The 25,921-nt window shown below is 29.8% G+C and overlaps 2 protein-coding genes across 5 annotated transcripts in view; one reads left to right on the top strand and one right to left on the bottom strand.

Moving 5' to 3' along the window:
- Nucleotides 1-14,387, top strand: part of LOC118195113 (synaptotagmin 1-like) — a 122,457-nt gene extending 108,070 nt beyond the window's left edge. Inside the window, exon 9 of the mRNA XM_035366362.2 lies at nt 1,624-14,387. Within this exon, the coding sequence (XP_035222253.1) occupies nt 1,624-1,815 (192 nt within the window). The 3' untranslated portion in view covers nt 1,816-14,387. The remainder of the gene's footprint in view (nt 1-1,623) is intronic.
- Nucleotides 14,388-14,460: 73 nt separating this feature from the next.
- The window catches only part of LOC118195112 (protein phosphatase 1 regulatory subunit 12B-like), a 234,081-nt gene continuing 222,620 nt past the window's right edge, over nt 14,461-25,921 (bottom strand). For 3 of the 4 annotated variants that reach the window (XM_085807799.1, XM_085807801.1, XM_085807802.1), the window contains 4 exons: nt 24,130-24,171; nt 19,578-19,628; nt 17,350-17,436; nt 14,461-16,802 (listed from right to left, as the gene is read on the bottom strand). In XM_085807799.1, the coding sequence (XP_085663925.1) occupies nt 17,350-17,436; nt 19,578-19,628; nt 24,130-24,171 (180 nt within the window). In that variant the 3' untranslated portion in view covers nt 14,461-16,802. The remainder of the gene's footprint in view (nt 16,803-17,349; nt 17,437-19,577; nt 19,629-24,129; nt 24,172-25,921) is intronic. The other variant, XM_085807800.1, reaches the window with a different exon arrangement.

Here is a 25,921-nt window from a genome sequence, read left to right as displayed (position 1 = left end):
CCTAGAGCCGATGGTACTAGTAGCTCGGTTGGTCCGAGTTTGGTGGGCGCCCACCAGCGGCCGAGCGGTAAAGTCGCTGAACACTGGTAGTTCGGTCCGAGGTTCGAATCCCGCGAACGGGCTGGCTGCATGGGCGTTTTCGTAGTTTTCCCCATGTGTAACGCGTATACGAGTCAGTTTCCCTTAGAAAGTCCTCCACGAAGGCATCCCTCCCCTTAGGCAGATAGCCCTAGTGTGCTTTGCCACAATTAAATAAACCAAAACAAACCGAGTTTGGTGGGTATAGCTCGGCTGGTCCGATACGATTGGTAATATCCTAGGTGACGAGCAACCCTCGTAGTGCTCACGAGGACACTTTGACGACGAGTCAAATCTACACGTCATTTGCAGTTGTTTCCGAGGTCAGACCAGCGCCTGGTGTCCCGGTTCAGCCTTCGGAGTTTAAGAGGGTTCTTATATAAAAAGCCTGCGCCATGGGACTAAGGCCCCCATGGCGTAGCAAGCAAGCACTTAAATCTTTTTAAGATTTCTTTTACGGACTATGTCAGGCCCTCCCGCCTAATGTGGAGGATGATCGCGGGTTGCCTCTATTTGCGGGAAGGCTAATATAAAATGGCTTGCCCATTATTAGAATAATGCTGAACAATGCATAGTAGCAAAAGGTGATAAGCATATTCATAAAGGTTTCCAGGTCGGTTAGTACTGGAAAATCTGAAATCACAAACTTTATGGAATTTTATTTTTTAATTAAAAAATAATGATCAGACAGTGCTTAGGAAATATATACATACTTTGTACTAGACACCTCAGTAGTTCCATACATTTTTTTGCATTTTGACACTTTAAAGAAACTTAACTGTTCAGAACAGCCTACTTTACAGCTAATATCATTGATAACGCTAATGATTGATTAAAATGTATTTTGTATGTTACAAGCATTACTTGTATTTGCACATGCATATTTATATAAAATTCCATACAGAAAATAATTGTCTCTAAGCAAATCATTAAAAAAAATTTTTAAATTAGCATCAACATCCGGGTCATAGCAATAACAGTAAAGCTTTAGTGTACAATAACGTATAGGAGAATTTTTTTTTTCCACTCGATACGAGTGCAGCACAGCATATTACATTATATAACAAGAATTTTTAGCAATTTACTCTAAAGCACAGGTTCTCAATTGCGAGGGTGGGATTTCATAATGTCAGGAAAGGAAAATGGTCATCCTTTATTTAGCTGTTCACTATATTTCGTTCATGAATATATATTAAAAAAATATTCATATTCAAGTTTTGGTATTTATCCAATTTTCTCTACTTTTTTTTTTGGTTTAATTAATAAAACACGTTAAAAATTATCTAAGTCTAAATAAATGTACATGTATTTTTCAAGATCTTGAAAGAAGGGGGTGGGAATGAAATGAAAAAGGAATGAAAGAGGTGCATAGCGCAAAAAAGAATTGAGAAACCCTGATCTAGACGCTGATGTTGAAGAATGTTGGAGAGATTATTCTTCTTCAATCTCAGTTTGAACAGCCAGGGTGAAGGAAGTTGGCTATGCCTTGAAATACAGTATTTTATTGGGAAACTTAATAAATAACTTAATTTTTTTTCTTTCTAGAAAGTTCAGCTTGTTGTTACTGTTGTGGACTACGATCGCATTGGAACTTCAGAACCAATTGGCAAAGTCGTAATGGGCTGTAATGCGACAGGAACTGAACTTCGCCACTGGATGGATATGCTAGCCTCTCCAAGAAGACCTATTGCTCAGTGGCACTCGCTAAAAGATCCGGCAGATGCCACAGAATACTGAAGATGAGGTAGGAGAAGTAAAATTCCTAATATACGAGAGGGGGACCCAAAAGTTTCCATAATAAGAATACCCCACAGAAAGTGGATGAAATCCAGGTATCTACCGATACAGATAAATGTACTCTGAACTAGTTGGCACACTTCATTATGTTTTGAATATTGTGTCATTTTTTAGGTGTTTTCTGAGCTACCTACTTACAAAGAGAATCCCACATTTCCAAGGATTATTATTCAGGAAAAATGTTTATTTGGTTTTAACATATTTTTCACTGTATTCTGTGATGGATAGCTTATTTTCCCACATGTCGCTATAACTGAGGCCTTTGCCTAATCATGGATCATGCTTAATCAAGCTTACCGTCGAAGTCTTGTCACTCTAAAATCTATACGTGTCGAGATATTTCTCGAGAATTTGAAACGTGACAATTAACTTTGATCTAACTGACACACGAGTTATGTTTGTCACGTTGCGGTGCTGCATCTCAAGTGATTCAGCAGTAAAGATTTCATAAAGTGTGTGTTCTTGATAAAACTTGAGAGCCCTTTCTGAGGCAACAGAATGTCATTCATGACCAAGATTTGTGTCTCACGGTTTGGAGTTGCAAGAACATCCAAACGACAGTAACACGATGTTTGAATGTTAAGGGCATCACATATTCAAAATGGATATTGAGAAAGTTGTCTCTCACTTAGATACATATCTCAGTCAACTTGGCAACTACACAAAAAATTATCCTGAGAAATATCCATCATAGAATACTTTGTTATGCCCAAATAAATTTTGCTTCCGAAGCAACAATTGTGCCTATCTATGTTGGAATCTTTTTTTTTTTTAAAGGAAGGGACATCATATTTTAAATTATTAATTAATTTTAAAATTATTAAAGTAAGACTCAGTCTTGAGTTTGTCACAATGCTACACAACTAAACACAAATTTCTTCAAAGGTGAATTGTTTTTAAAAAGTAAAACGTCAAATAAAGACCATACACCTTTCTCAATCAGTATGATGAAATTATTTGAAAAGTCTGTCAAGCTCCCCTTAATGATCATTGTCAGAACGGTACCTTATTTAAGCCTCTGTAACAATGCACTCACAAACACAGATTTGAATAATCCAACATGTTGGAATAATATCAAAGTGAGGAATGAGTGCCATCTTTGCTATACATTCGATATGGTAAGATTCGACGTCTTTGGATTAAGGAATCTTTCTCTATTCGATTCTTTTATTCTGAGGATAAAGGAATATTTTTTTCCCGGAAGTTCAAAGAAAATCACAGGCAGATGAACATGTTTAAGAAATAATAGTGGGTGAAGCATTACATTCAGTCACATGGGTAATAATTTAACACTTTCATATCCAAAGTATTTTTTTTTAAACAACTCCCAAAACTTTTTGGTCCCATCTCGTAGAAATGTAGATAGAATATTTCATTTCAAACCCACATTATTAAACAATTTAGTTTGCCTTAATTCTTCTAAAATGATAGATTTCTGAAACTAAGCATTAGCAAAAGTTTTCTATTTAAAAATACATACCATCAACCACATAAAATAAAACCATGAGAATAAAATTTAATATCCTACCAAGGTGTGTTTTTAAATGTCCAGATGCAGCACAACAGCATGTTTATTTAAATTTAGCATAACAGATGTGTCATACCTAATCAGCTAATAACAGAAAACAAAAAATTTGAAATAATTTATTTCTTATAAACTAAAATACTTCAAAAAATTGGAAAAGGCTTGGGAACAAAATTTGCACAAGCTCAGAATATGCGAAATATTTCAACAATATGTGAAATAATTTTGAGGAGCATATATTCCGAGGATATGTAATCCCCTTAATGATAGATATGGAGAAAGACAAAAGAACACAAATTATCTAGGTCTTTTTTTTATAGGACAAGTATAAAATTTAGTTTGAATTATTTTTAATTTATTTCAGTGGACTGAAATTTGATCATCAATTTATACATGTACCTGTTATCTAAAGAAAATCGCCAAATACACAGTTTACAAACACAAATGGAGAATCAACTCTCTACTGTAAACCTTTTGTGATTTTCAACTATTCTAAAAACATTTTTCCACAATAAAAAAAAGATCTTTCAGTTTCTCCCCCATTAAAATAATACATACATTATAAAGTGTAAATGAAAATTCTAATATGTATTATGCTGTTAACTTTATTATTTAATATCAATAAAAACTATTTCCTTACAGTAAAATAAAAAGAAAAATAACATTCTCTGTATTACAGCTTGCATTAAAAAAAAATCATTTCATTATTCTGTATAAAAAATTTCTCTGGCGTTTTGTTTTACAGAAAACAAAAATATATTTCCTTAATTGCGAAGTTTTTGATGAAATAACATACAATACAGGGAAAAAATCCTCATATCAATCACAGAAAATACATATTTGGCCTACAAAAAAACAGAACATCCCAATTATTCAGTTTCTTAAACAACCAAATAGGCTGTAGTTCAAGTTAGTCTGATTTTTTGGAGGTCTTCTGCACTACAGAGAAGAAGAAAAAAAAAAAAAAAAAACAGGATTAACAAAGCTACTAAATTAATTTAAGATATAAGTCTTTTACACTTTAAGTCAATAAAAATATTCAAAAAAAGATACAAAAGGTTCTCGACTTTCACACAATTTTAGAAATTCAATTTTTAAAGGTTTTTATAGATATTACAAAAATTTCTCGCCATGCAATCACTCCCATGGATTGTGGTAGCTCACGCTTACTTCCACATTAACTCCTACAGAAGCAGACTTCTCAAAATTGTAACACTAGGTTCTTGAGCGACCCTGGCAGGGCCAAATGTCAAATACATATAACAAATTAAACAGGTTTAGTCTTGCAATGATTCACTTGTCCTAACATTGTGTGGTTTGCCAATTTATTTATGATTAAATATTTTACCCCTATAAATGCATAATTATGAATTAAAAACTGCACTGTTAATATAAACAAAAACGATTCATTAATTCCATATGACTGAGACAAACTAATTAGACATTCTGAAAGAGAGTTTTGAAAAACAAGAATTAAGTACAAGAATGTGTTTAAAATTTTGGAAAGTGATGGATGAAATGGAAAGATCTTTGCCTTAATGGATGAAAACAATGCCCCCTGAGTTTTTCAATTATTCAAACTAAGGCTGTTAGCCTGCATAAAGATTAGATGACTAGACTAAAAGAAGGTTCTAACACAGTGTTTCAAACAAATAATAACTGGTTTGATGAACGTAAAATGAGGTATTCTTTACATAATATTAAATTGGAGTATTGGCTAATCCAGATAAAGATGCTGCAAAGGAATTTATTTTCTCAACGGATTCCTCCAGATGGAGAATATTCTCTTAGACATGCTCAATGAATACAAGACAGGTTTACTTTGGAAAATAAATGCTGAATTGTACATTCTTATCGAAGGAAAAATCAGTTACTTGCTCTTGGACATAAACCTTCTAACTCTGCCGTCTGATTCTGCTTCTTGGTGAAAACTTAGCTGGTAATTTTAAGTGGAAGGCAATGTTAGTTTATCAAGCAGAAAGTCTCAGAAAATTGGAAGAAAAAAGGCTAAAGAGTTGCTTCTGGTCATTTGAAAATCAACTAACCTGGGTCACTGCATTAATATTTAAAATTTATTTAATATAATAATATATTTAATATTTGTTTTGTGCTAGCAGTTAAGCAACAATGTAAAGATAATGAATTACAATTTAAAGCATTATTGATCTCTAGGACACCCAAAGTCTCTGCAAAATTAATACCTGGAAATCAATGTTGTGTTTCTTCCTCAAAGTACTATCTGCTACATGCTGCCCAAGGATTAAACAGTGATAGCTACATTTAAATAATATTATGTGAGGACAATAATGAATCAGCCCATCAAGGCAACTGGCAGGAAAGGTGGACCTACATTAAGAGACTTCTAGAAAACTATAATATTTAGAATTCAATAAACAATGATGGAGATTCATGAGCTGAAATAAAACAGTCAACAATGAAAGGTTCCTGGGAACAATTATGCCAATAAATGATGAATGATTTTATAAATTCTGAAGAAACTCCAGAAACTATCACAAATGAAATAGTTTTAGCCTAGTGAATAGACTAAACTTAGACATCAACAGTGAAGATGTTAATGAATTGATTGAATCTCAGTCAGTACCTCTGTCAAATGAGTCCTTAATTGAGCAACAATAGTTAAATGAAATGTACAATAAAAGTGAGGAAGATGCTGATAAAATCATTAACACTTTGACAATGAAAGATATGAATGAAGCCTGCATACACATCGTCAAATTTTTTACTATCATGGAAGAATGTAGTCTTTTCTCAAGTACATAATGCAATTAAGAAAGACACAAAATGTTATCCAAATTCTTTATCAAGAAAAGGGGGGGGAAAAGTGACATTCAACTAACTCGTAAATTATATAAAAGGAACACCTGAAAGCACTGAAACATGCCTCATTAATTTTATTTTGTACATTGATAAATAAATATCTTTAAATATAATTTTTTAATTATTATTATTTTTTACATCCTTCTACTTTTGTACCAACATTCGCACACATTTTCGGAACCAATTATATATGAAAGTTCAAGAGCTGCCATCATAGTGCCTGAATTTACTGCGGACTAAAACTTTTAAGATTTACAAAACATCAAAATATTCAGAGATAGAAGACTAAGATAATTTAATTCACACCAATCTTTTTTTTGGTCCTAACCAGTTTACTATACATTTAATGTTATTCTATATTGTTCTAGTGAACATACAAGAGTATGAAAATCAGATATAACAAACTATGAATATCTTTCAAATGAGAGCTCTTTTCTTTCTTTTTATTTTTCTATCTTTTCCGGAATTCCTACAAGTTTAAAAAAAAAAAAAAAAAAAAAAAAAAAAAAAAACTATGAATCATAAAAGTACCATGATCTACATTCCATCCAATTTCCTCATTCATTTGTTATGAAAAACACCTTTATATTACCTCTTTTATCTTTACCCTCACTTACCAAAATAAGGCTATGTCTGACACCCAACTCTAGAAGAATGAGGATACAGTGAGCTTATCTTAGGATACCAGATGGTTACACAACCAATAAGCCAAACAAGGTGAGCAGATTCTCCAATCCCATTAAAATTCTTTGTCTCAACTCCAAGACTATGCAAGGCTGGAATATGATGGAAATACTGAAGCTTTTGCTATTCACGAAAAGAGGAAGTAACGAATCTTATCAGCATGCAGTTTTGCAGTTGATTCTTCTTCTAAGGAATGAAAAGATTTTATTTTATCAGCTTGTTCTTGTTTGAGCATAAATGCTCTCCAAGTTCTATCCTTCGAATAGAGGTTTTGCAATCTTAAGGTTTTCTGCAAGACATAAAATATTCATGTAGATTGTGAAATCTGTGTTGTAACCATTCATATCTTGGGGAAATTAATGATTTCTCAATGGACATTGAATAAGACACATAGGCAACGAAATTATCTTTCTGTTTCTTACTTTCCAGAAGGTCAAAACTCTCACATGTTCTTTAATCAAATTATCTGCACTTTGTTTCCATCAAAAATTCATCTGCATGGCAAGCTGTACTCTGCACTGAAGATAAAGTGAACATTATTCGAAAAATAGAAAATGGATGCAGACAAATCGATCCCTCTCAGAAATTCAGAAATACAATTAAACCAAATCTACAGTTAATAACACACACACACACGCACGCACACACACACGCACACACACACACACAAAAAAAAAAAAACGGAACTGTTATTTCTGCTTATTAAAAAAATTTAGATTCATAGAAAAAGTTGAGCAAGGTAGACCATAAGGAGCTTGAAGAAGCATTGCAGAAAAGGTTCACCACTCAAAGAAGCCACAATCTGCCAATATCTCAACAAATGACAATGAATTTTTGTAACTTTGGACAAACTGGCAAACAAATGAACAATAAATTAATATTATGAATAACCATTATTGTAATTAAGTCTTAGATTATTTTAAAATCAGATTTATTATTGACTTTTTTCTTTATGCTAAATTTTACATGTTTTTGTGAGATAATCCATTTTTCTTATTGGTTTGGATAACTGAGCCAAATTTCTGATCACTAGAAGTTTGTTACAGCATGGTTCAACCATACATTTTATATTCTTCAATTATTAATTTTTAATACTTCTCTAATTTGATCAATCAGCAATGAGTCATGCAAACAAGTTATTCTACAAATCTGTCCAACAATCAGATTTAGAATAGAGTCTTTAAAAGATCAAGTTCTGATCAATGGTTAAAAAAAAAAAGTGAAAATGATATTTCTGAGAATCTACACATTTCTGTAAGTGAAAGGGCATACATAATATTATACAAGGAAAAGTCGCAGAAACATTCAACATATCAAATCAAAATGACACTAAATTGCTTGGATGTTAATACATCACAAGAAATAACCTATAAAGACCAGCATATTTTACTCATATTTTTTAGTAAAATACTTACTTTTATAACAGATATTTTTATGTCAAATTCAGTTTTCCTTAGCTGAATGAATGGTATATTTATTTTACATGCAGGATCCTTATGTGGCCAAAGCTGCAGATTACTTGACACCTCGTTCAAATAAGGATGAGTATCATATGTATTCCATGAATGTCGTAATTTTTTTATATATATGGGTGTGTGTGTTTACATATGTAATTTAAAACTTTCAAATGCTGTATGCTTGAGATTATGCAAGGGATTGAAAGATTTATCTAAAAGCCTACAACTTAAAAAGCAAAACTATTTTTTACAACAGTAAAAGTTATAATATTTAATATTTATACACAAATATGACTAACAAAGTATTTTGTATAAAATGACTCAGTCTTCATTCAAATGTTATTTTAAAAAATTAAATGAAATAAAATGAACACAAATACTTTCAAATATTCTTAAAAAATATCATGATCATATGAAAGTATGTAATACTCCCCTCCAAATGCATATTTAAATGTACTACAAAAAATTGCCACAAAAGTAAGTTTCTAGTAAAATAATTCAGTGTATAGAATCTCGGAACTATTACAGTAGGTTCTTTTTCCCCCCTTCCCCATTTTAGTATATACACAAACTTTTAATTATACCATGATTCAAAAATGCATTATTATTATGAATGAAACAAAAATATTTAACAGTCTGTGATACATGTTTTCATATTCTTTTTCTATATTACTGCCATTTATTAATATTATTCAAAAAGTAATATAATCGGTAACAGAATGGTCCAGAATCTATAAAATGTAAATAAAACATTTGATTTCTTTAAATTAAATTTTTTTACCAGCAACTTTGAAAATGCTTTGTAAGTGGCTTGAAATCATAGCTTTGTTGTAAAGCAAATACAGATACTCAATTTACTTTTAAAACATTTCCCAGGAAATCTTTTTGAACTGTAAAGGGAATAAAAGACATCAAATGACTGTCGAATGTAGAAATAAACACTGGATTTGTTTCTTTATTTACAAAACATAACCTTCCAAATTACACACATATATTGTAATCAAATAATATAAAATGTATCTTGATGCCCTTTCTGGAGCAAAGTGAATTGTGTTTCCTTATTCCCTACATGATTTATTGTGTATACAAAAAGTATTTAAAATACTTCTACTCAGCTTACTGTTAAAAAAATTCCAACCACCAATGTTTGCATCTAGAAGAGCTAAAATTTTGTGTTTGCAGGTTGGTTCAACCTGCTGTACTTTGTCATATAAAAGCAGAAATTTCAATGCAGAAACGGGTTCCACAAAAGTTCAGTAATATTGATGTGAATATAGATGTTAAATATACTTATGTTCCTGAATCATCACTTTATTTGATCTAATAATCTTATGATTATTCTATAAATGCAGTTGTATTCAGTGGAAACTACTTTCTTTATTGTCATTTAATAGGATAAAGGACTTTTTACAAGCATTTTCTGTTAAAAAGGATACTACTGCTCTTTAAAGCCATGATGAAAATACACAGCTAATTAACATATATATTGTAATCACATAATATAAAATAATATAAAAAGATTATTTCTACGAAAGTCATCTTTCATTCTCCTTCCCCCAACCTTCACAATTTTTAACCAAATATGGTTAAAATAATTTCCTATACAATATCTTTTTAGAAAAAAAGACATTCCAAATTTCACATTTTTCTATTAGAATAACAAATGACCAAAATAAATAAATAAATAAAAGAGAAAATTTAAATTCATTCAGAAAAGCTTTAAACGTGAGTGCAATCTATTAACAACCATCTTCAATGAAAAATAAAAGAATTGACTTAACCGAATTAAAATCAGAATACTTCAGTGAGATCATAAAAATCTGCAAAAGGTGAAAACATACTCAATTAAAAAAAACTTTCCTATTATGGCCTGAATGACAGGTATATAGGGGTATTCATGAGTTAGAAGTTAACAAATAAATTCAGATTCTTTCAAAGTTGCATATAATTTAATAAAAATTGTCAATTGTTATTTCTACGAAAGTCGTCTTTCATTCTCCTTCCCCCAACCTTCACAATTTTTAACCAAATATGGTTAAAATAATTTCCTATACAATATCTTTTTAGAAAAAAAGACATTCCAAATTTCACATTTTTCTATTAGAATAACAAATGACCAAAATAAATAAATAAATAAAAGAGAAAATTTAAATTCGTTCATGCTTAAAAGGAGAGGGGAGCTGGCATCATCACATGGCTAATGTTCATTCAAAACATGCAAGTATTCAAAATAACGTAAAATTAAACCCAAGATTGGCAGTGGCTTCACATGAAAGCTCTGCACGTCTGGAAAATCTGAAGGATTTTCTTAATAAAATGCAAAAGAGTAATTTTGTTCCTTTAAATACATCTGTCAAATTTGACAAAAATGTACCCAGCTTTTCCATAAAACAATAAATCTAATTGTATATAGACCAGCATGTAATGATATGTAAGCTAAAACATTCTATTTAAGCATATTATGCTGAAAGCATGATTTTATGAAACCATGATTTCTTGTTTCATAAACGAGTACTTTATATTAGTAAGATTGCAAGAACCACATATTCAGTATATATAGAAAGGTTTTCATAACCTTGTTAATATTTCATATGACAAAATAAAAGCAACTACTACTTCATATTAATCAAAACCCTTCCTTCAAATAACTGAGGATCCAGTTACGAATCCATACAATACCAGTTTTACAAAATCTAATAGCATTATTGCTTACAGCATATAAATGTTTGGCAATTACATAAATATTGCCTTTACAATATGTATTTGCTACAAAGTAGAGAAGGATGCATAATTTTCTGTATTAAATGCAAGCTTATCCAGGTGTGATGCTAAAAGGAATAACAAAAATGCTTAAGTAATACAGGGATGCCATTTAAATATATCAGTCCTTACACCAAAAATTTCCTCATTGTTAAATGTGGTATAAAAGAATAAGAGATGTACTTTAAGTTAATGAACAGTAAATGGAATTAAAAACAGAATTATATATGCAGAATGCAAGTAAAAAGTATATACAAACTCTAATTATATATAAATAGAATGCAAATAAACTATCATATATAGGTAAAATATATGAATAATACATGAAAAGAAACAAATATTCTGTGACATTTATTACTGAATAAGGAATTCTTAACAAAATAAAACGGTTTAAAAATAGTCATTAAAAATTTCAACAAATACCCTCTCCACCAAAATAACAATATAAATTTATATAATGTTAATAACAAAAAGTGTCTACCCTTTTTTTTAATGGTTTTATCTACCAAATGGCACCCCTGTCAATATGGCTGCACAGCCATTAATGCCGTGATATGTTCTTCACATGTGCCATGTTGTTGTACAGTAGTTGTAAATTTTGAGCAATCTATGACACAATAAGTATGTGTACCTTGCAATATGCTTTGCCATATATTATTATGTAGATTTTAATGCAATAGATAAAATCACTACAGGCAACTTTGCACTAAAATGAATATAATTTTAATGATATATGTGTAGGAGTTGTTATTTATGCATAGAAACTCTTGTTATTTTCCAGCAGTTCAAGATCACCCAAAGAAAAGGTCTAAATAAAGTTTTCAGATGTAGTTAAATTTTTTTTTCATGGAATTTTTTATAGTTTGAATATCTAGGTTAATGGAAAGTGTAATTCTTAAAATAGCACAGCAGAAAATGTATAAATTTGGTTTAGTGCTAACGTTTTAGAAAAGCCATAAAATATATTTATACAAACAAGTACTTTTGATGTACATAGTATTTTATAGCATGCAGAAAGTTTTTTTAAAAAATTATAAGACTGGGAAGTGGACCACTGATAACTACATGTTTAGAAATCTGTTGATTTTGTGACACTTGGTATTTATCTAGTAATCGCTTGTATACAACACTGTAATTTATACACAACACATTTGGGAAACAACATTAGATGTCTTACATGCTCAAGTCACTGTAATTCACATACAATGATTTTAGCAACTTTAATGTACTTTTTAAAAATAAATGCACTTAAATTCATTAATCATATTTTGCTGTTAATATTACCAGAAAAGTAGATACACAAATAGCTAGTTCAATATATTAATGTTCTCATTTTCATAAGATGTAAAATATATTTATACAAAATGCTGCAAGAAAATTAAAATATTTCATCAAAGATTAAAAAATTAACTTTTATAAAGTGTTTCAAACACATTATTAATATACAGCTCTTATAAAAAAAACAATTACACGATATAATACTTAAGTACTTTTTTAATAAAAAAGGTCATTTCACATTATTTTAAAGTATGACCTATGTTAAAATAAAGTGAAAATATAACAGCTAAAATCAAAATTTCCTATTTTTTTAAACAAGCAAATATTTTAAGAAAATTTACTAGAATCTAAAAGATGTAATATGTATTAAAAAATAACATCAAGCAAAGAATTATAGCATAAAAATGCTGAACTTCTAATGAAATATATATAGATATTTAAGACAGTTTTTTGGTAAAAGCATATAAGATGAAGGAAATTAAACAGAATTTTACATCTTAGTTCTAAGAATAACAAAATTTCAAAACAATATAATAGTAATCAATATTAAAAGAATATATTTCTCATAAAACATACAACATAAAGAGCTTATGTATATTTGGAATATGTAAAAAGCATTTTATATTATCTATTCATATATAAAGTATTTACGTTACTAGACATATATGCATGTAACAGTCAATGACTTCAATTATAAATATATCCCTTAAAAAGCTTTTAATCAATAATTTTCTCAACAACATAGAATATACGCCCAAGAAATATTATATGACACAGAATAAGAAGAAACTGAGCTTATTCAGAATCAACTATGTTCCATATCATAAAATGTAACTTTAGATGCCCTTACTCTAAAGGCAAAACAAAGTAAAAATGACTTGTATAATATATTTTTATTACTCAACAGACTATTTTTCTTGACAGCTTTTCATATTCTACCATTTAGATGAAATTTTTGTGAGCAATTTTCAGAAAACCTCATTATAGTTACACATTTCTACAATACCAGAAATGATATTTATAAATTTCTACTTTAACAGAACTTATATGCATGATATTATACAAAAATTTGAAAGTAAGATAAAGTGAGTGAAGCAGTACTTCATAAACTGAACACTCTATGTAACTTTTTAAGAAATTTGTCAGCGTATGCCCATGTCACATAACAAATAAAATGATTTTAAGAAGGAAATGCAGCAATATCTGAATACAAAGACCCTTTTAATAGTTCAAAAATTTCTCCCTATTAAAACATGAGTAAATCTACAAAATAATCATTTCTATTCAGATTTTTCCCCTATCATCTATAAGTATTTTGATTCTGTTGTCATATATTAACAGTTCCTGTTTTATGTACATAGGGATTTTTAAAATTTAGCTCTTTATATTTAAATTCAGAATCTTAGGCACTCACTTTTAATATTGAAGGATATACTTCTTGAATGTAAATTTGACTTTTTGATGTATATAACTTTTTGATGGGTATGTTTCGTGATAAAGCTTAAAATGTGCATTTGCCAACACCAAAAATGAAGATTAAAGTATTTACAAGCATAATTTACTATACAGCAAATAATTTAACAACTTCAGATAAAATTCTTAATTTTTAACATTTCATCTATTTCATTATTTATTGCAAATCTTTTTGTATATATAATAAACTGACATTGTAAGTGCAGGAAATACCATACTATATTTCTCTACATAAACTTTGAATTAATTACAGCATTTTGAGAGCTGAATGTAACAAGAGTTTTAAAAGTGTTCTCTATTTGGAAGCATTTTATACAATTCCTTAATCACAGTATTGTTAAAAAAGTGTATTTTGTTCCTATTTAAAGGCTTGCTATATGTTTTTGCTGTATTTATATATGTATTTTAGATTGTAAAATATATAAAACTGTAGTGTGATTATAGTTAATCATTTTGTTCAATGCAATATATTGTAAATAAAAAAATTTAAGCTGCAATATTGTTTTCATTTGAATGAAAAGTAGTTTGTGCCATTGCCAGCATTTCACAAAATTAAAACATCTAAATATGCAAATTTTTATGGTGAAAGTTTATTGTTTCACATTTGCCTAGATCTGTACATATTTATAATAATACTTATTTAATATAATAAGTTAACAAAAACTTATAAATACTACTGCACTCTGCAAGTGGAACAGTGAACAACATAAACTGACATATTATTGCAGCACACATATTGTCAATTCAAACTACATGAAAATAAATATATTTAGAAAAGGAGGAAATAGTGGAAACACACAGCAAAAAGCAGACAATACAAAAATTTTAATAATTTCTTTACAATGTTTAAAGAAAGCATCACAAAATTTTACTTAGTCTTATCCATCAATAAAGATTAAATTTCACTTCTGAAATATGAATAATATACTTCTATTGCTAAGAATATATCATTAAGCTAATGTAAATATTTCCATGCAAAATATTCCTTTAGTTATATGAAAGTTCATAAACTTAGGTAAAAGTAAGAATAAAGTATGTAAATAAAATCATTTACAAATACTTCTGTCCATCAAATGTTGAAACATATTAATCATTTTTAACTATTACAAAAACCAAATTATCTATAAAAATTTAGTATTATGCTGTAATTAACATGGACAAAAAGTAGAAGAAAATTTATTTCAGACAAATGAATAAATTCACAATAAGATAAAAATTTATGAAATGAAGCAAAATGTACTTTTGACAGAATTCCTTCTAAATTCCCCAGAAAGAGAAAATTTTGTCTGTAAGTAGCAAAAAGTATAATCTTTCAAATCGAAATATCTTTCATATGAAGAATTGATTAAATTTCAAAAATTTCATTTCTCAAAACATTCCTAAACCTCTAAAAAGAGTATATATATAAATATATATTTTATTAAACTAAATGAACTTATGAAACCATTTAGACAAAATAGTGTTTTGAATCTGTTTATTGCTTGGAAAATATATTATATACAAAATGTATACATGGGTGCACACTATCCCATTAATAAGAAAATAACTACCAACAAAGAATACTTCTTAAACTTGTATCTCTAAGATCAGCATGAAAGGTGTATATAAAAATGTTTCTTCTAAATCAGATCTTTTGACATTCCAAGAACACTGGCAGTGCTGATGGTAAACCATGATCTATCATGTTTCATTCCATGATATCTCAAGGCACCCTAAAGGCACATATTTGAAAATGCATTTAATAATGTGCATTAAAAGTACTTATTTAAAAATACTATATTTAATAAATCAAAAAAAAAAGATGAGCAACTAACAGCAGTATAATAAAATGATAATCCATTACAGTGGAGAATAAACAAATTTAATATCATTGACAAATATAATTAGGTTATTCGTTTCTTAAATGATGCACACAAATATAATGGGATAAAATCAAATTAATGTGCTTTAAAACAAAGCTATTTTATATAAAAACATAATTTTTAATATAAATAATTTGTTTCATAATTCAAACTTATGTGCAATTAAAATGCAAGATAAAAGTTAAGTTCTTTCCCATGAAAACATCACCAGGCCTAATCCATCACAGAACTTATCAAAATATAGTAAATGAAATCAACAAATTCAAAAGCTCTTAATAACATACATTAAAAATAAAACTGCACATTTTAGGTATTTCTGTTTTTCACCGTCGAAGACTGTCTTCTATATTTTATATCAAATGACTCATATATTAATATTACACATATATATACTTAAATACACTTTAATATAGCGTCTTTCATGCATCAGTTTTGTGAAAATATAAAATGTTTATGTAAAACTCAGACATACATTGTACAGAAAAAAAAATCTAGTTCAACAGTCAATGAGATAAAGATGCCTGTCACATTTCCTTCCTTTGAAACACAGAGATGTAAGACAGACATAAGTATAAAAACAACACTACATGCATAAGTACCAAATAATCAGTACAGACTGCAGTAGAATTTTTCTTCTACAGAAGGACTAGATCAACATTTAACTGAAGTTTAAGTAACAAGAGCAAATTGTAAATAACAATGCTATAAACTTGATAATCAGCATTGACAGCCATACTTTGATACATTACAAACTGAAAGGTAATAAATATGAGCACCACCAATCATCAAAATGTTTAGTGAATTTTATATAACAAGTCCAGTTGTCAGTTTTGGTAAAAGTACTAAAGTGTCTCATAAACAAGCCTGTCTTCACAGTGATACTTAACAGTGAAATATACCAATATCCACTTCAGGTATATGGGTAGTTTCCATATTGGTACAGGGAGACAAAGTAATAAACTATTACTTTGACAATTTGCTGATAACTCGAATAAGAGCACCATTTTCTTCACGTAACCTTTCATAATCAGCCTTCAACAGTTCATGTTGCTAAAAAAACAAAAATATTTTACCATAACTAAACAATATATTAAAGACTTTTAATAATGGTAATAAAAAACACTACATAGGCCTGTCAGTATCTCTAAATGTTGTGGATATACATATATCTAAATGTGCAATTCAACACTCATATTTTGATTTATATATAAAATTTTAGAGAAACTTATTTATTATAAAAAAATTGCTGACATTATGCCATATAAAAAAAAACATAACGGTAACAGTGTCATACACTGGCACAGCATTTTAAATAGGCACACATGTAGTATTATTTTTTAAATGCCAAAATAATTTCTTTAATATTGAGACACGACTACTCAATCCCTAATGTTAATACAGAATGCGCTGAAAGGACACACATACATTTCTGAAAAACAACATTCAAAATAGCCAAGCAGTTAATGAAGCAGTAGAAAGAGTAAATTTTATTAGTAACATGGGTGAAACACAATGCATCTGCTCATTCTTTCCTGTGGAATGTGAGAGGAGGTTTAAATTTATTTGCATGCACATTCCAAAAGAAAAGTAATTTTACCTATTTGGATAATTTGCACACCACTCGTGACAATGCTCGATTTTCGGCCTTAAGCTTTTCATTTTCAGCCTTTAATTTGGAAATATTCTGCAAGAGAATTATTGTGCAATTTTTGGTGGAACTGGCGAAGAAAAGACATTACCACTAACCAACAAACTGACAATAATTCCACTTTCACCTGCTAACCTAAAACGATGACTACACCGAAAAAGCACTTTTCAATAACAATGCAGAAACCAGCAAATTCAGGGTCATACTTTGTCTACTCATTATGAGTTGACCAAACAAAAAAAAGGATCAACAAAGTTGGGGAAAACTGAATTTCATTTGTACAAAACTATAAAATGAACATTACATTCAAAGAAAATAATTCTTGACTTTTAACTTTCAAGAATATGCATGAAATATGAAAGCTAAGAATAAAATATCAGTAGTTAAATCAAAAGACTTATCGGAACAGAAAAAGGTCTGATCATAACATTCATTTTTAAAATTAGTTTACCAATGTATATTAACCCCCTCACATGAAGTATAAATGAAAAATGTCAATTACAGTTAGATGGGAATGAAAAATAAAGAAAGTCGAATCTACTCCTGATTTTTTATTAGAATGTAAAAACTTCAGGGAAACGTATGTGAGAATCAAAAGGATATATAATATTTAATACAAAGTGAAATATTGAAAGTGGAATATTGATCTTATTATCCCACTTAGAAAAATGTCTTATTTAAAAGGAATCTAAATGCACAAGACCCTAAAAGGTACATTCATAAAAATTAATTTTCTTCTCTAATTTAAAATAATAAAAAAAATTACAATCAATAAAATTAAATCAGTACATATACTTAAAATATAGTAAAATTTCTACATAAAATTGCTGTATGATAAAACATATTATTGTACGAAAACAGGTATAATGAAGTAAAACATGTATCATAATAAATTTCATGAAAATAATAATACACAAAAGAATCCTTCTGGAACAAATTTGGTCCCTTTAACTTCAGAGAAAAGTAGTGGTAGACAAAGAGGTACAAACAGGAAATCCATACCAGAAGGAATTATATATCCTTCATGCCCATATCTTGTAATGAGTTAAACCTATATGACAATTTACACCACCTAAGGGTGTTTTAGAAACTATGAATTCAAATTCTAATACTAACAATTACACTAAGTACATGCATAAATGCAAAGTAGGTAAATGTTTACTGAATACTTCCAAATAATGTCTTCCTTGTAAGAATAGATATGTTTATGCAAGAAAATGCATACTTTTAGCTCTCACTTTAACACCAAAATAAACAATTTTGCAAGAAAGAAAATCCCAAAGTATAAGCCAAGAATACCAGAACCAGTTCTTATACCAGAACCAAGAATTGCATTCACATTCCTGTAACTTTCTGCAAGAACTAGCAAGTATTATTATGTGTTTTCAAATACATTTTTATCTATCCTACATACACTTCTTCAAATAATGTGAAGATTTTATCCCATATAAAAAGTGAATAAACAGACAACTGTACATTAAATTAAAATTAATCAACAATAAGAAACAAGATTTTTCACTATTTCTGAAACACCTGCACTATACACGAATTTCTTACAGGAAAAAAAAAAACACACAAATACTTTGAAAATACCAGAAAAAATAGTTATTTAAGAAAATCGCATAAAAACAGCTTACTTAACATTAATTGAACAAAATGCCATAATGAATGGTAATGTAGAAAATAAATGGGAAAATATTAAATTATGTATTAAATGAACAACTATTATGGCCAGAACTTACAATTCAGTAAGAAAAAAGATAAATTCAAATTATTAAATTAAATACAGGATTGCAGACTACTTAACTATTGTACCTGATATTTAGATAGATAGATACTCATTACCAAGAAGTTAATTACATGTACCCAAAGATATTTTAATAAAATGATGCTGTTGTATTTGGCAGGAAAATAACCATGCACATCTAAAAGCACATTAAATTATGCATTGTTGAAAGGGTTTGGAAAATATTCAAGCGGAAGAAAAAGACACCAAACATTCTAAAGAAGAATTCAATTATAATTACCTACCTATCACAAGTCATACACTTAATTTCATAAGTTGCAGTATTCAGTTTTGTAAAATCATCAAACCAAGCACTATAAATCTATTTCTTGAAAGTATTAAAATACTGAAATACAACATGCATTATCATTTAAAAAAATCTAATAATGACCTTAATTTCTTCTTCCATTTCAGATAACTTCCTTTCCAAACTTCTTCTTTCCTATATTACGGACAGAAATGAAATATGTAAAAATATTTACATTAATGTTGTCATCACTGCAATTGAAAGTTAATATGTCATTCAGCATGATTCAGTCACTCCACATATACAGATTTTCATCTGAACATCCAACATTTTCAAACATTTTCCTCTTCCTTTTTCTTTTATGTCACTCAAGCATGGATTGGTAGCAAAAATTATGCATACAATTTCCCAGCATTTTATTTTAGTTAGATGAAAGGTTCTACTCATGACCAACTACATGATAAAGATTAGAAGATACAAATTCTACTTTTTATTTTAATATAAATTAAATTTTAGTTCACAAATACAGGGGTAGGACAAAAATATAGAAACACCAAAATAAAAACATATTACTCTGATTAATACGATGTAAGAAAACTATTGGCATTAAAAACAGCTTCCAGTCTTGTTAATGATGGTGGTGGTGGATAGCATTCATGCAGATTTCTCTCCCAAATAGCCCACAAGGGCTCAACTATACTGATATCTGGTTAGTGTGGTGACCATGGTAGATGTGAAAAATCCCCCTCATGGTCAAAAAACCAGTACTTGACAATGTAAACTGAGTGAACAGGAGCTCTGTCATCTTGGAGTAGGGTATCATCACTGGGGAACAAAATTTGTACCAATGGGATCAGACAAAATGGTCACATAACCTTTGGCAGCAATGTGACCTTTGGACATGAACAGCCAAAATGGTCACATAACCCTTGGCAGCAATGCGACCTTGCACAGTAATGATGGGTTCCACAGAATACCATGATATGGCTGCCGAAACCATGACCCCCCACCATGTTTCATTCTTAGCATCAAACAGTCTATTATACACTTAGCACAGAATTTACCAAACTCACCCAGAAGTCAAACAGTCTGAAACAAGACTCATCTGATCAAATGACAGTATTCTATTGTTCAACATTCCAGGTTTTATGACTTTGTCACTACTTACAAGCATTCTGATCGCTGATGAATTTGGCACTACTTACAAGCATTCTGATCACTGATGACTTTGGCACTACTTACAAGCATTCTGATTCTGATCATTCTTACAAGAATTCTGATTATTGATGAATGGCTTTTGAATTGCAGTTCTCCCAAAATTACCCTGCTTGTGGAACTGGAGCTCCCTTCGTATTGTTTCAGTGCTGAAAGGGTTTGCGAGTGTGACATTTAGTTCAACAGTTATTTTGCGGCTGTAGTCCTCTTTATTTTTTGTCACAATCCTCTCCAATGATCATCTGTCATGATCAATCAACACACATCTTCGTCCACACTGTGATTTAATGGATGTGCTTTTTCCAGTTTTCCTGCATGAGTTAAAAAGCTTAGACACTGTGTCTCATGAAACACCCAAAAACTTCAGCTACATTGGTTTTGGAAGCACCCACAATATGAGCCCCCAAAATGTGCCTGTTTAAATTCATTTAGCCCCGACACAATGCACTCACAACTGTACAGAACAGTCTCTGTAATGAATGATGCAACATATAGAGGATGTTGTTTGGTTTGTTTTGGTTACAACAAAGCCTTGAGGGCTGTCTGCCTAAGGGGAGGGATGCCTTCATGGAGGACTTTCTAAGGGAACTGGCTCATATACATGTTACACATGGGGAAAACCATCAAAACACCCATGCAGCCAGCCCATTTGCGGGATTCGAACCTCGGACCGAACTACCAGTGTTCAGCAACTATACCGCTCGGTCGTTTGTGGCTTTGAGGATGTTGTACAGATGCGTTTGTGAGCAAACACATTAGTGCCACCCACAACTTTTGCAAGAATAAATATATCAATTCAAACATGCATTTTAAGTGCTTCCATATTTTTGTCCAACCCCTGTATATTCATGCACATTATACCAGACTTAATTTGCTGTAGGATAACGTGCACATAACATGCTTTTAAGAAAGAGCTACGCAACAACTAGATACTGTTGTACAACTTTATTTAAATCTTATTTACCTGAGTTACGAATTTATGTTCATACCCTGAAATAAAGACAAAAAAAAAAAAAAAAAACTGAATATACATTACTTAACACTGCTTCTAATTAGCCTCTTTTAAATTGAATGAGTTGCTTTTCTCTCTCATTTTATCTGTTTTATTACAACAGTATTCTTATTTTCAAAGTAAATACTGCTAATAAAAAGTTTCTGAATCATTTTACCTTAGTTTTTTGTTTACTGAAATAACTAACCTAAGAAACAATACTTATATTCAGAAAAATTAAACCATATTTTCCAATAACAGAAAATTTATTTTATTATTCTGTTTATTACATTTATTGTTATTTAAAGCACCTAATATTTTGTCAATATTAGATGCTTTAAATAACACTAAATGATTATATGAATCACTAATAATAACACTTTATAATTAATTAATGTTAATTAAATGTTACAATTTTCAAGAAAGTAGTATTTTTATATTTTAAGATGTCATTCTACTTATGTATTTACTCTAAAATATTTTTATTCCTTTTGCCAACTAATCACTGGTCTGGCAAGGGTTGAGTCCATTGTTAAACTTCACAGCCAACATCAGTAAAAGTGTTGTTTAAAATGTATTATAAGAAATAATCCAATACTGCACCTGCAGACAAAGAGGAACAGACAATAAAATGTCTATGTTCCATCCCTGATTTGAAGACAGGTCTATCATGTAATAACTGCTGCCACTAACAACAGCATTAACTGGGCTGGCTATTTATTGCCTTAATTATAAATAATTTTTATTCTGAAAATCTAACCAGCAATTCATAGCAGTGTGTGGGGGGGATTCGACCCCCCCAAATGACAATCTCTAATTACGGCTAGAAGTTAGATCAGATAAAGCATCAATAAATACTAAAGAACATATACACATTATAGTAAAAATTAATCATGATTCAGTGAATGATAAGTAGTAATGTAATGGTTCAGCAGTGATTCAATAACATGAAAAAGTTAATGATGACCAGAAACATGTAATCTGTATGAAGCATCAGCTGTTACCAACTATTATAACTTGTTTTGGACTAACAACTCAAGTTAGTTTTTTAACTGAGAAAGGTGTCAAGAAACACAAATATCAATTTTAAATTCTGATGACAAAAAGCAATAGACAGTTTTCACATTTATGCCAAAGTGGATGCTTTTTGAATGATTATAGCCATCAAGAAATTATAGATTCTGGTTTTACTTATACTCAATTTTGAGGTAAACTTTCAACTTCTTTAGTGAGATTTTTCTGTTTGTTTATTTATTAAACTTATAACTAAATACATGCTTGCATTTTTTCTCCAGTTTGAGGCTACATAACTAGTTAGCCGTAAGATGGCTGTAGTTTATCTTTGAAACATTATTCTGCTATTTGGGCTAGATGAGTCAGATCTGCATCAGAAGCTCAAAAAATTACTTGCATATTGGAAGTTTTTGAATCCATAGGCTTTAATGGACAATATCACATATTTTCCTTGATAATTTTTTTGGTACTTGCTTATCGCAACCACCTTAGTAGAAGTTACCACATTTTCAGAATGTGCCAAACTCTAGCAGAAATGCACATACACATTCTTCAGGCAATCATGCTAATAACAGTGCTAACAAATCAAAGGGACATCCCTTGCAAACTGAAATAATTTTGTAACACTGCAGGAAAATTCCTTCCAAAATAATTATTTATAAATGTGCCACAAAACCTGAACTGTTTAAGCTCTGCCCTACAGAGAGTCAGTCACATATTACCGATTACAGCACAAAGCCCAGATTCATTGGTCCTCTGGCAATTCCAGATTTTGTATCATCAGTTAAAATCTCATAAGATGACATGCAAACAAAGCAACATTGGGTCTTCACTCACTATTCAGGTCAGGTAAAAAATGCTAACTCTCCACAACCACTCAAGGATAGTCGCAGTCAACATCAATTGTCATGGTGCAATACTGTAACCAAAACGAGTTTGAAAAATCATGCAAGAAATTCAATTAGGTAGGACAAAAATCGCCTTTAGGACACACTTGCTGCTTTTTTTGTTGAGTATTATATTCTCCATTCTTTGATTATGTAAGGTGAGGTGGGATTCATAAGGATATATGCTAATGTTACAGAGGTTTGGGTATTAGATTATAAAAGTTACTGGATGTTTGAATTTGGAGTTTGTACAGTAATACTTCAATTTGAGATTGATTCAAAGGAAAGTTCCATTCCAGTAGCTTAATAACATAAATGTTAATTTTCATTACCTTTAGTTCAAGTCCAAAGCAAATACTCAGTATAATGCAATCAAACCATGACCATGTGATGTAATAAAAATCACAATGTGATAAATATTTAACTTGAACCCCAATGTTTATAAATTTCAAGCTACACAAATATATTTTCAGCAACAGTCAAAAAGTGAGAAAAACAGTTTAATCATAATATGTAAATGCACAAAAATGTATGCAACTCTAAAACAGCTTTGCATAACTATTTATAGAGGCCAGAGATATAAAAATACCTTTTTCTCTGCATCGCTCAGTGAATTCTTCGCAGAATTACTCTGAAAAAGAAACTATCGTTATGCTTGCTTAATAGACATGTGTATATAGTAAAAAAAAGTATATTAGGGGCATATTAAATATTTTCTTTTACAGAGTATAATGTGAAAATTACATAATGAAAAATGCATCATATGTAATATAGAAACAAGCCTGAAAATGTTATGTAACATATTGATTGCATATCATAACAAATACCAAAATCACACTAAATTCTTTTTGAACAAAGATGCTAAAAGATTTGAAAAGATTTAACAGAGGGATCTGGTTCACTAAGTGATGTTGCACAACTGAAAGCTATATATGCAGTGTGTCAATCTTTCAGAGAAATTTAGGTAATGTATAAAAGAATCAAAATATGGCAACTTTCAAACATAAATGGGAGCCTCCCCCCAAAAAAAATCCTCAGTCAACAAAAGCCCTACACTGCACATATTTGCATAAAACATTTTCATTTCAATGCAATGCCACCCTCTAAAGAGCCATTCAGCTGGTTATAGTATGACAGACTTTCAATTAATTCATTATCTCTCTGCACGAGCAGCAAACATGCCTAAAGCTCCTACACAGGTATTGCATAGCCATGGACCGATCTCCAAGAATGCCCTGTCATAAAGGTGCTAGCACCTTTATGGCCCCTTTATTGCGGGTTAACCAGTATCTCCTGTGATATAAAGTTTCGTATCAGTTCACCAGCATCCAAATGCTCCACATTTATAAAGAACCGTTTTTAAAAATTTAAAAATTAAATATTTCAGTATATTGTTTGTTTTACATAAGTCCCAATTTCTTTTTTTCTCTTTTTAATACTAGTCTATTTTTGTTTTACAGAAGTCAATTTTTTTTTTTTTTTTTTTTTTTTTTTTTTTTAAAATAATGAGCATAATTTTTGTTAAAATTTAACTCTAGAAAAAGAAGAATATTAAGATTTCATAATTTTTACAAAATTTATTCTTTAAATTAAAAAAATGCATAAACATGAATACTTGTGTCATTTAAGAAGTTTTTGTAACTGGATGTCTATGATCATCAGCTGTGGAAATAAAGACCACATAAACATATTTAGTGGGCACTTATGGACCCACAGAACAGAAATTGGATAATCTGAAATTTTCATCAAGTTGAATAAGCATTTCTTAGATATTTATATTGAAAACCAAAGTAAGTAGAACTACTTAAATTCAAAATATTCAATATGCTTTTTTTCTTCTTCCCCTAATGACACTCATAGCTGCAACCTTAATCCTAAAAAACAGATTTTTGTGAGAAAACACAAGGTTTTTCACATTGTGTGGCAACCCCATTTGAAAGGAATCTGAAACTAACTTCAATTCACTTTACATGAAGTACTTGAAATTCATTTTGGATGTAAAATACATTAATATTTAATTGAATATTCTATATTTTATGTTCTTTGGTTCATTTTTTTTTTTTTTTAAATTTTTATCGCACTTTTACACTAAGGTCCAGATTATTGAAGGAAAGTTTTCCTTTATCAAAATACTTTTAAATACGATGAAAGTAAGATTAATAATCAATGTACATAGTATTTGGATAGATAAATTTAATAATGTATCATAGACAAAGTTAAATATAAACTATTGACTGATTAAAATATTGCTTGAATCTTCATTTAAAATCTACAAATGTCAACAACAGATTAAGGCAAGTATATCAAATGAAATTTAATGAGACAAATTTAATACAACAAAATGGAATAAAACCCTAATTCAAATTAAATAAAATTTAATA

This window comes from Stegodyphus dumicola, chromosome X1, assembly GCF_044657685.1.
Source record: "Stegodyphus dumicola isolate Sdum_Otavi_A_Nest chromosome X1, ASM4465768v1".
Lineage (NCBI taxonomy): Eukaryota > Metazoa > Arthropoda > Arachnida > Araneae > Eresidae > Stegodyphus > Stegodyphus dumicola.
The sequence above is the reverse complement of the archived record's forward strand: the minus strand, read 5'-3'. Positions and strand labels throughout refer to the sequence as shown.